Here is a 10,449-nt window from a genome sequence, read left to right as displayed (position 1 = left end):
CTGAGGCCTCCTGTGCCCTCTGTCCATATGGGGTCACAGTGGGAGTTCTGTATAAGATGATTGTGTTTATCTAAGAGATAAAAGTTAAATATAGACTGTCAGGATCCTGCCCTGACAGTCTTGTCTGTCCTATCTTTGTTTAATGTGTCTCTGTTCATTTTGTGCCTGAGCACATGGTTGTGTCTTTGTTTATGTTGGCCGTGTGCTCCCCTTGTCCTGCCTCCTTGTTTCTAATCACCACGCCCCCTTGTTTAGTCCTTTGTTTGTCTAATTGTTCACCTGATCCTTGTGTGCTCTGCTCCCTTTATATTGTGCTCATTTCCCTCTGGTCTTTGCTGGTTCGTTTTTGTGTGTGCCTTGTGTACAGTCTCTAGCTTGGATATTTAGTCTTGTTAGAACTCTTTAATCAGTATTTGGCATCTTATTTGGTTCCCTCTTATTTTTTAGTTTCCATTTGTTCCCATGTGTAGTCTAGTTCTAGTCTTTGTAGTTTAGTGTTTTTGTTCTTTAACCTTTTGGGGTTTTTCCCACCTTTTTATTTTCTTTCTAGTTTTCAGCAAGGTTGCTGTTTTCTTTATTTTGGTTTGTAGTTCTAGTTAGTTATTCCTAGCTTTTTCCAATTGTTATCCTTTTGTTTTCAGTTAATTCCAGTTATTTCTAGTATTACTTTTTGTTTTTCCTTTTTAGTTTTCTTTTCTCCCTAGGCATTGGTTTGCAAGTTTACTTTTATCTGTCAAATTCTTGTCTCCCCTGTTTTGTCTTTGTGTCTGTGTTGGTTCCTGCCCTGCTTCCTGTATCCTCCCTGGTCGCTGGTTCTTCTGACCTGACAGACATTGGGGCGCTACAAGGGGTTCCTTCAACCGGGTCAGGCCCTTCCTACTTGAGTTGCTTCAAGGTCTCCTTTTGCCACAGAGTCTGGAGCCATCTCCTTCTGATCAGCCAGTTCTCCTGTCGTGTGCCCTGCCCTATTGTGGACTGTCTTAGTGCATCACTTGTGTTCCACGCTTGTTAATAAACCGTTTCCCCTGGTAATTCTGCATCTGGGTCCTCCCTTGCCAAACCCTGACAATAGACATGCATGGTGCTAATTGTCCATTTTTGTGGGTACAGCTCTGCCCCTTCTGACCCTGCTTAAGGAACAAGAATGGTGTCTGTGACTGCAGGGCTTGTGGTATATCTATATTTCTTTGAGCCAGTAAAATTATTTATTAATAGTCCAAAAATACACAAGTTTTAACACTAATCTTAAAAGTTCTATAACAATGGGCCAGTGCAGAAATTCTCACCCTTTTTCACCTGTATCAGCTCGTGTACTTAATTAGATTTAACAATTGAAAGTTGTATATTTGTGTTTATTTGTTTAATACCAAAAATAGTAATTGTAGTCTTATCTGTGTTGTCACTTTTTCACTACTAATGGTTTGAGATTGCTTATTACAACAAGTTAGTATTTTTGTACAACAGACAGTTCATTCCAGGTTTGACCTGAAAAGAGCAGAGTCCTGTCAGGGACATTTAGAAAAATACAATTATTGCCCACTTAAATCAGAGCATTTGTAATTAGTTTGATTGCACTTCCTAAGGATTCCCCATAGAGGCTCTTATTAGATCTAATGGCGAAGCCCTAGTCTTGAGCTGCTTAATTGGAGATCATGCAGAATTAGGAATGTGGGTTTGCACAATTAACTGTTCTTTGTGCACCAGAATAAATATGACCCAAAAGAAGTGAAGACGCACTAAATTCAACAATTTTATATTAATACATTTAGTACTAAAAAAAAACAGAGACATTTGCCCCTTGCCAAATGAAAACTGGGGCTATTTATTTTAATTTCCATTACATCTCTATCAATCTTGTCATGAGAAGAGTGGTACTGCAGACTCTAGAAGTTACATTGTTCCATAAAACAACTTTGGTATTCTCCCTTTTAAGCTTCAAAGAGTATTAAAATCTTCAGTGATATTATTTGTATTTTTGATGTATATCTGGTGATTGACTTTCCAAAACAAAGGAAAAAAATTTAGCTAGTTGCTTAATGCACTTTTTAGTAGGACAGACTTTTTCCTGCATCACAAACCTGAGGAGCCAAAGGCTGAAAAAAAGAAAAAGAAAATCTATGTATGTATAGAGAGAGAGAGAGAGAGAGAAAGAGAGAGAGAGTTAAGGAATCAGGCCTACATAGATTAAATGTAAATTTACCCAATAATCTGTGTTCCACTGTCTTTTTCAGCTGAAATGTAATATGAATAATAAAGAAGACTGATTATTTTTGGTATAAGATAAAAAATATTGGTACTAGACTGAATATGAAAGCACCATGCCAACTGCCTAAATGTATAACTTACTTTTATATTTTAGATATATTTGAAATATGTTTTGCCTCCCACTTCTGCTTGGCACTTGATGTTTTCCCTATTGGCTCAAGTGGGACATAGGAGTGGTTCTCTGATAATATATTAGTGTATTATTATCTGTGACAAGAACAAGCAATGACAAGAAAATTACACTTTGAGTGTGTTCATGGAATGCTCCACTATGATTTTGATGGGTTGTATTTGTGCCATGCACAATTTTAAAGGTTGATTTGACAAGGGCTCACAAAATAGATGTAGTTATCAAAATATTTTGTACACCATCATTGTCAGTTGAAGACAAAAAAAAAAAAAAAAGGAAGGTGATACTGAAGTTTGATGAAAATGGAATGAGGATTTTTCTTTCACTCTGTAAACTGAAACTTTATTTGGCTTAGTTATTTTACTATATCTTGTATGTATACACAGCATTATGAAAGAAATGGTATAACTATATTGTGATTGATATTTGTCAGCTAGTTTGTATGAGAATGACAAGCCTTTCATTTATATATATTTGTTCTCTATGGTCCGACCCTCCACCTGACCCCTTTCCATGTGACATATTGTAGGGTAAAATAAACTTGTTTCACTTACATCTGGGTAAACTTTACTTAGAGCAGCACTTCTGTACAGCTGGCTCGTAAATCACATATGTCATTTTACTATGAATACATTAGGCAGACATTCATCCATTTAATAACGGCAGTTCTCAGGGCTGCATAAGATGTTTCTCACGGTGCAACACTGCCCTCTTCTGATCACAGAAAAAATTTGTTACAGAAAACTGTTGTCATTCTAAACAGAAAAATAAATACCGTAGCTACATTCAAACAGGTGAAATTAAGCCAGCGGTTTATGCATTCTTTAGGAATCAGGTGGCCAATGAAATTCCCCTCTCTGTCCACCCGTCTTGCTGAGCAACTTGATGTCAGTAATAACAATTTTATGGCTGACTGATTTGCACATGTCATAGAGGGTTAGCGTAGCCACCGCAACAGCGGTCAGGGCCTCCATCTCCACTCCTGTGCAGCCCGTGGTTTGGCAGGTTGCCTTGATAATGACAGTATGTTCTTCCTTCAGCAACTCTATGGTAATGGAGGCGTGGTCAAGAGGAAGCGGGTGGCAGAGGGGAATAAGAGATGAAGTCTGCTTGGCACCCATGATACCCGCTAGCTGTGCTACCGCTAGTGCATCGCCCTTGGCAAGCTGGTTGACTCGCAACAAATTAAAAGCTTTTGGGCCCAGGACGACCTTGCCACAAGCCATGGCTGTACGACAAGTTACCGCCTTACCGCCCACATTGACCATGGAGGCTTTACCCTGTGCATCAGTGTGGGTCAACTTATCAGAGGTTCCATCAAGGCTGGAGGACTGTGCATCTGTATGTCGTGTTTTCAAATCAAACCCACATTCAGGGTTTTTTTTATGGTAGTGACGTGAAAACTGCAGAGCTGAATCTCTAAATTTGGACGTTGACAGTAGTGCAATCTGAAAGAGGATGGGAGGAAATGTTTTGGACTGTAACTGTGGTGGCTGATACCCCCTGCGTAAAATGTGGGTATGAAGAGTTGAAGCTGTGGAGTTTTTTAAGGCACCAGCATTCACTTGATAAGATTCAGTCATCACTTCACTGCAAAGTGAGTCTGAGGCTGCACGAATATGCCTTTGATTGTTCAATCTTTTCATAGAATGAAACCTTGGTCGATTATGCTTTTTACAAAGAGGAGTCAAACCTAGTGCATCATAGACAAAAGTGCTTGTGTAGTCCTGATGGTCATTGCCACAAAAGGGTTGAATGCAATTTGTTAATGAGTGAGTTGTAGCAGAGGCTGCTGGAACCATGTAGTGGATCAGAGGAAGAGGCTGCCTCTGACTGCCTCTAAACAGAGGTACTGACAGCAGCCAGTTGAGCTCGCTACCTGTAGACAAGGGCACACATATTCAACAATATACCGTATTTTCCGGACTATAAGTCGCATCAGTCCAAAAATATGTCATGACGAGAAAAAAATATATATATAAGTCGCACCGGACTATAAGTCGCATTTATTTAGACCCAAGAACCAAGAGAAAACATTACCGTCTACAGCCGCGAGAGTGCGCTATATGTGCGCTTAGTGTATATTACAGGAGCACTGTGCAGCATCTCTGGCAGCATAGAGCGCCCTCTGGCGGCTGTAGACGGTAATGTTTTCTGTTAGTTCATTTCTCTTGGTTCATGTCAAATTAATTTTAATAAATAAGTCGCACCTGACTATAAGTTGCAGCACTAGCCAAACTGTGAAAAAAATGCGACTTATAGTCCGGAAAATACGGTAATAGTTTTTAAACGTGAAAATTCAGGGAATGCATACACATTTACATAAGCGGGAGGGTTATAAACAATACATATATGAAACATGTTGCTTGTTGATAGAAGTGTGCAATAGGTATCATGTAGAATAATGTACTTTTTGTTATACAGTTTTTCTGTTTGGTGCATTTCTCAGATCAGAAATGAAATTCTCAAAATCTGTTCAATCTAGTTACTTGTGCACATCATTGAAGCATCTGGACCATTTTTCATTTAACAAATCACAGACCCCTTAGCCAATAAACATACTAGATGCAAGGATGTCTGCAAATGACTCCAGACCCCTGGTTACCTTGGCAACCACGACACCTCAGCAAGATAAGATAACTTTTATGATCTAAAAATGTGGAGAGGATCTTCCTCCTAAGTTCTATCTGAAATATACTGCTATAAAATTGACTCTTCTCTACTTAATTCATAGAAGAACATTTCTTTGAATGAACACATATACTTGTCATTGTCATTGTGCATGTTGTTACTGTTCTTGTATAGTCTGTTTGTCTTGTATCCTGTTTTATGCATGCTTGTGATAGAACTACTCATTATGTAATCTTACCATGTTTAGTATCTATGACTTTGTCTTCTGATGATCTAAACGAGAGTGTACAGTCGTGGCCAAAGGTTTTGAGAATTACATAAATATTGGAAATTGGAAAAGTTGCTGCTTAAGTTTTTATAATAGCAATTTGCGTATACTCCAGAATGTTATGAAGAGTGATCAGATGAATTGCATAGTCCTTCTTTGCCATGAAAATTAACTTAATCCAAAAAAAAAACTTAACTCAGGTGAGAATGTTGACGAGCACAAGGCTGGAGATCATTATGTCAGGCGGATTGAGTTAGAATGGCAGACTTGACATGTTAAAAGCAGGGTGATGCTTGAAATCATTGTTCTTCCATTGTTAACCTGCAAAGAAACGCGTGCAGCCATCATTGCATTGCATAAAAATGGCTTCACAGGCAAGGATATTGTGGCTACTAAGATTGCACCTAAATCAACAATTTATAGGATCATCAAGAACTTCAAGGAAAGAGGTTCAATTCTTGTAAAGAAGGCTTCAGGGCGTCCAAGAAAGTCCAGCAAGCACCAGGATCGTCTCCTAAAGAGGATTCAGCTGCGGGATCGGAGTGCCACCAGTGCAGAGCTTGCTCAGGAATGGCAGCAGGCAGGTGTTAGCGCATCTGCATGCACAGTGAGGCCAAGACTTTTGGAAGATGGCCTGGTGTCAAGGGCAGCAAAGATGCCACTTCTCTCCAAAAAAAACATCAGGGACAGATTGATCTTCTTATGCATGCTGGGGCTGGGGCAAAGTCATATTCTCCGATGAAGCCCCTTTCCGATTGTTTGGGGCATCTGGAAAAAGGCTTGTCCGGAGAAGAAAAGGTGAGCGCTACCATCAGTCCTGTGTCATGTCAACAGTAAAGCATCCTGACACCATTCATGTGTGTGGTTGCTTCTCATCCAAGGGATTGGGCTCACTCACAATTCTGCCCAAAAACACAGCCATGAATAAAGAATGGTACCAAAACACCCTCCTACAGCAACTTCTTCCAACAATCCAACAACAGTTTGGTGAAGAACAATATATTTTCCAGCACGATGGAACACCGTGCCATAAGGCAAAAGTGATAACTAAGTGGCTCGGGGACCAGAATGTTGAAATTTTGGGTCCATGGCCTGGAAACTCCCCAGATCTTAATCCCATTGAGAACTTGTGGTCAATCCTCAAGAGGCGGGTGGACAAACAAAAACCCACTAATTCTGACAAACTCCAAGAAGTGATTATGAAAGAATGGGTTGCTATCAGTCAGGATTTGGCTCAGAAGTTGATTGAGAGCATGCCCAGTTGAATTGCAGAGGTCCTGAAAAAGAAGGACCAACATGGAAATACTGACTCTTTGCATAAATGTCATGTAATTGTCGATAAAAGCCTTTGAAACGTATGAAGTGCTTGTAATTATATTTCAGTAGATCACAGACACAACTGAAACAAAGATCTAAAAGCAGTTTAGCAGCAAACTTTTTGAAAACTAATATTTATGTAATTCTCAAAACCTTTGACCACGACTGTATATTGTTGATACCTATGCAACATATTAGTGTTCTAAGAATCCTTACTAGTTTGTATATCCAGTTACAGATGCAAATAACCAGGCTTTCACACAAAGGGGTTGTAAAACTCCCCAGTATTTCCAAACTCCTGCTTGAATTTTCAGCCTTTCTCATTGGACAAGCCTTTCCTAAGAGGCGTGAACTGTCTTAGACTTTAAAAAGGCTCAGTTCCAGTTTCCAGTTTTGCCCTCTCTTCACTCCCCTTTCTTCTGCTAAGAGTATATGAGCTAGAACTCTCTCGGACCCCTAAGTCTGCGCCAGGCTTTGTGCCTTGAATTTTCCATTCACCAAAGATCACCATTGAGTCAGGACACCTTTGGAATTCATCACTCTTCAAAACCCGAAGAACGTGATCGCAACTCCTACAACACTGAACCTCCAGACCATCAAGACTTTGCATTCAGGCGCTCATTCTAGGCTAAGGAAATGCAAGTATAATACATTTAATGAAACAAAATAGAAGTTTAGAATAAGCTAAAGACCCCGTTATAAACGGCGCTGATGTTTTTACTCAGGTGGTTAACTGACACTTTTCATTGCTTCATTCTCTGGTTTTCCTGATGGTATCATCCAAATCTCATTTGCCCTTTCCCCTGTATGAGTGATTGTATGTATGTTTGTTTGTTAGACTAGTTTGCATTAGTGTTTAGTTAATAAAAATCTTGTGTACAAATTACATGGGTTACTGATTCTGCCTTACAAATCAATGTCCCTTTACGATTCCGATTTTGCTACGTGCTCTAATACTGTATGAAAGTATTTTCTGTGGCCACGGAAATATCCTTTCTTAGAGTTAATATGAAATTGTGCTAAGGGTTCACTGGACGAACAGATTAGCTGATGGCAATTTAATTCTGCTACAGTTACTACTAGCAGCTCATATAAATAATTGTAATTAATCATAATTAATTTTAATTATTTATATTATATACATTTCCCTTTTGAGCTCAATTAGCTACATCATAAAATAATTTTCTAATTTTTTTGAACAAGTTGAAATTGCTTTGGTACATTCATGCAATTGATTATGAACAGTTGTGGTTTCCTACATTATCATTTTCTATTGTCATATGGTTAATCTATTTGTCATAAACTGCCAAACATATCTTCTACACATTTCTATTAGTCTTTTTTTTTTTCATTTGCTGATTTGTGCAGGTGAATCTTGACATTCACTAATGATGAGAATGTTGCTCAACCAATGATAAACCAGTTTTCTGAAATTCCTCATACAGTGCTGCATGCAAAAGCTTCTGGTGTTTCCTGTGTTTGTCTTTCTAAATTTGTATTTTCATCTTTGAGCCCATATTTGTCTTATCTTTATCACAATGACAATGCAAAGGTTTTTTTTTTTTTGTTTGTTTGTTTTTGTTATCAGACCACTAGTAATTATGACTCATATCCAGTCTGCTTCAATCAATATCCCACATACAGTAATGTGTTAATTTGTACTTTTGGAATGGATATATAGCATACATAAGAAATGCAGCCTTCTGCATTTCAATACAGTAACTTCCATCCAAACGGTTGTCATAGTTTACTTCAGGTAATACTAACATTAGTATATTGAGGTATATTGACAACAAGACTAAGCATTGTGAATCTCTTGTTTGTGAACAATGACACAAGGACTTTTATAAGTTCGCTGAAATACTTTTGAGAGATGAACTAAAATTTCTGAGTAAGTTGCAGGTAAACCATTGTATGACGCTGTTTGTACGAATTGTTGTATTGCGAAATGCACATACTTTAAAAATATAAAGGATGATTCGAGAAGTGCACCAAAGCGACTGAGAAAAAATGTGACAATGGTAAAGGTGACATTATTGAGCCAGTGTTGTTCACTGAACGCGTTCATATTTTCGCCGAACGCTGAACTGAACGAATCACTTTTCATACAATGAACGTGAACGAGAGCGGCGCTCACTCTGGCAGGAATGAACAGCACGCGCAGTTCACGTTCACGCTCATTTGAAAAGCCAGGTTTTACCAGGGCTTAATTTGAGCCGGAACATGTTCCGTCACCTCCGACATTGGATCCGGCACCTCCTGTGTCACTAAAATTAATTGCCTAAATGAAAAAAAAAATTACTGTTTGTGTAGTGTTCAATATTTGCAGTGTTGGGAAGGTTACTTTGGAAATGTAATAGGTTACAGATTACAAGTTACCCTGTTTAAAATGTAATAGTAGTGTAACTTTTTCAATTACTTTATTAAAGTAATGTAAATAATTACTTTTGAGTACTTTTTCATTACTTTTCTAAATTTGTGAAATTAAAGAATAATAAATAAAAGCATATACATCAACTTAAATACAGTTATTTAATAAGCATGTGACGTATTCTGTGTAATAAACTCCTGAAACATTGGTGTTTTTTTGAAACTGCTTTCTCTGTATATGATGATAGTTTTCTCAAAATAAGTAAAATACACATGAAGTGACACAGAGCATTTCTAGAAATTATGTTTATGTGCTCGTGTACTCCTATATTGAGGCGGCAGAGGTTGAAAACACTGCGAGCTTCAGTAGGCATGTGTAGTAAATGAAACCATGTCTTTGCCATTAATTTAAAGGAGGGGCGGACTGGGAAAAAAATTCAGACTGGAAAATTCAAACTCATACAAACAAATTCATGGACAACACTATTTTTTGTAAGGACCTGACATAAAAAAGGTTTAAATCTTTAATTTGGGGACATGCAAAATAATTAAAAGTTCTCTCCTGAACTGCACCTTCACTTCCATTTTTCTCTTCAGTCTCTTTATTTTGCCCTGTTATCCATCTCTCTCATGACTTTAATACTCAAGATTGAACAAAACTATACTTTACAATACAATACTCTAGAATACTACAATATCTTTATAGAAAAATCCTAATACTGTACACGAGTCATGTTTTTCCCTTACAAAAAATTACCATGCTTTTATTAGCCTATATAAAAGTAAAATAACCTTGTTTTTTTTGCAAATGGATTTATATATATTTTTAAATAAATACATTCGTAAAATAATTTTACATTTTTGGTTATCACATTTAAACAATAGTAACCAGTAACCTGGATTTATAGTTAAATATTAAAATGTTAATTTTCGTAAGGGTTGTGTTGTTGTCTGTCGTAGCTCCCCCTAAACCTATAAAAAAAATCTGATTTTTTTTTCAGCTAAATTACTACTGTAATATTACAACAGATAATAATGATGTCCTTTATATAGTATTTTGAGTGATGACTGATGAGCAACGTACTGCTGCTTGATTAAATAAAAAAAAAAAACAAAGACATAAAAGCATCTTTACAGATAAAACTGACCTGAAACCCTGAACAGTAGTTCTGCTTCTCTGCTCCAGCAATCCACTGTATTCATTCTCTCTCTCTCTCTCTCTCTCTCTCTCTCTCTCTCTCTCTCTCTCTCTCTCTCTCGCATTGATTACTCTGAGTCTGATCCAAACAGTTTGGCGGAGGCGCGGAGAGCGCGCGAGTCATAACTAAAAATTCATGACTTATTAGAGATTTAATTATCAAACGGCAGATTCGCAAATGATCGCTTTAGTACATTCGGCAGGCAATTATACAATAATGATATTAAATAGTGGGGCAAAATCGTCTGCCAGGCCACCGGGAATTGTCCC

The 10,449-nt window shown here is 37.8% G+C and overlaps 1 protein-coding gene across 3 annotated transcripts in view; it reads right to left on the bottom strand.

Annotated features, from left to right (window-relative positions):
* Positions 1-3,123: 3,123 nt before the first annotated feature.
* The window catches only part of LOC132113037 (molybdenum cofactor biosynthesis protein 1-like), a 45,122-nt gene continuing 37,796 nt past the window's right edge, over positions 3,124-10,449 (bottom strand). For 2 of the 3 annotated variants that reach the window (XM_059520830.1, XM_059520829.1), the window contains one exon: positions 3,124-4,274. In XM_059520830.1, the coding sequence (XP_059376813.1) occupies positions 3,220-4,274 (1,055 nt within the window). In that variant the 3' untranslated portion in view covers positions 3,124-3,219. The remainder of the gene's footprint in view (positions 4,275-10,449) is intronic. The other variant, XM_059520831.1, reaches the window with a different exon arrangement.

Source organism: Carassius carassius, chromosome 32, assembly GCF_963082965.1.
Source record: "Carassius carassius chromosome 32, fCarCar2.1, whole genome shotgun sequence".
NCBI lineage: Eukaryota > Metazoa > Chordata > Actinopteri > Cypriniformes > Cyprinidae > Carassius > Carassius carassius.
The sequence above is the reverse complement of the archived record's forward strand: the minus strand, read 5'-3'. Positions and strand labels throughout refer to the sequence as shown.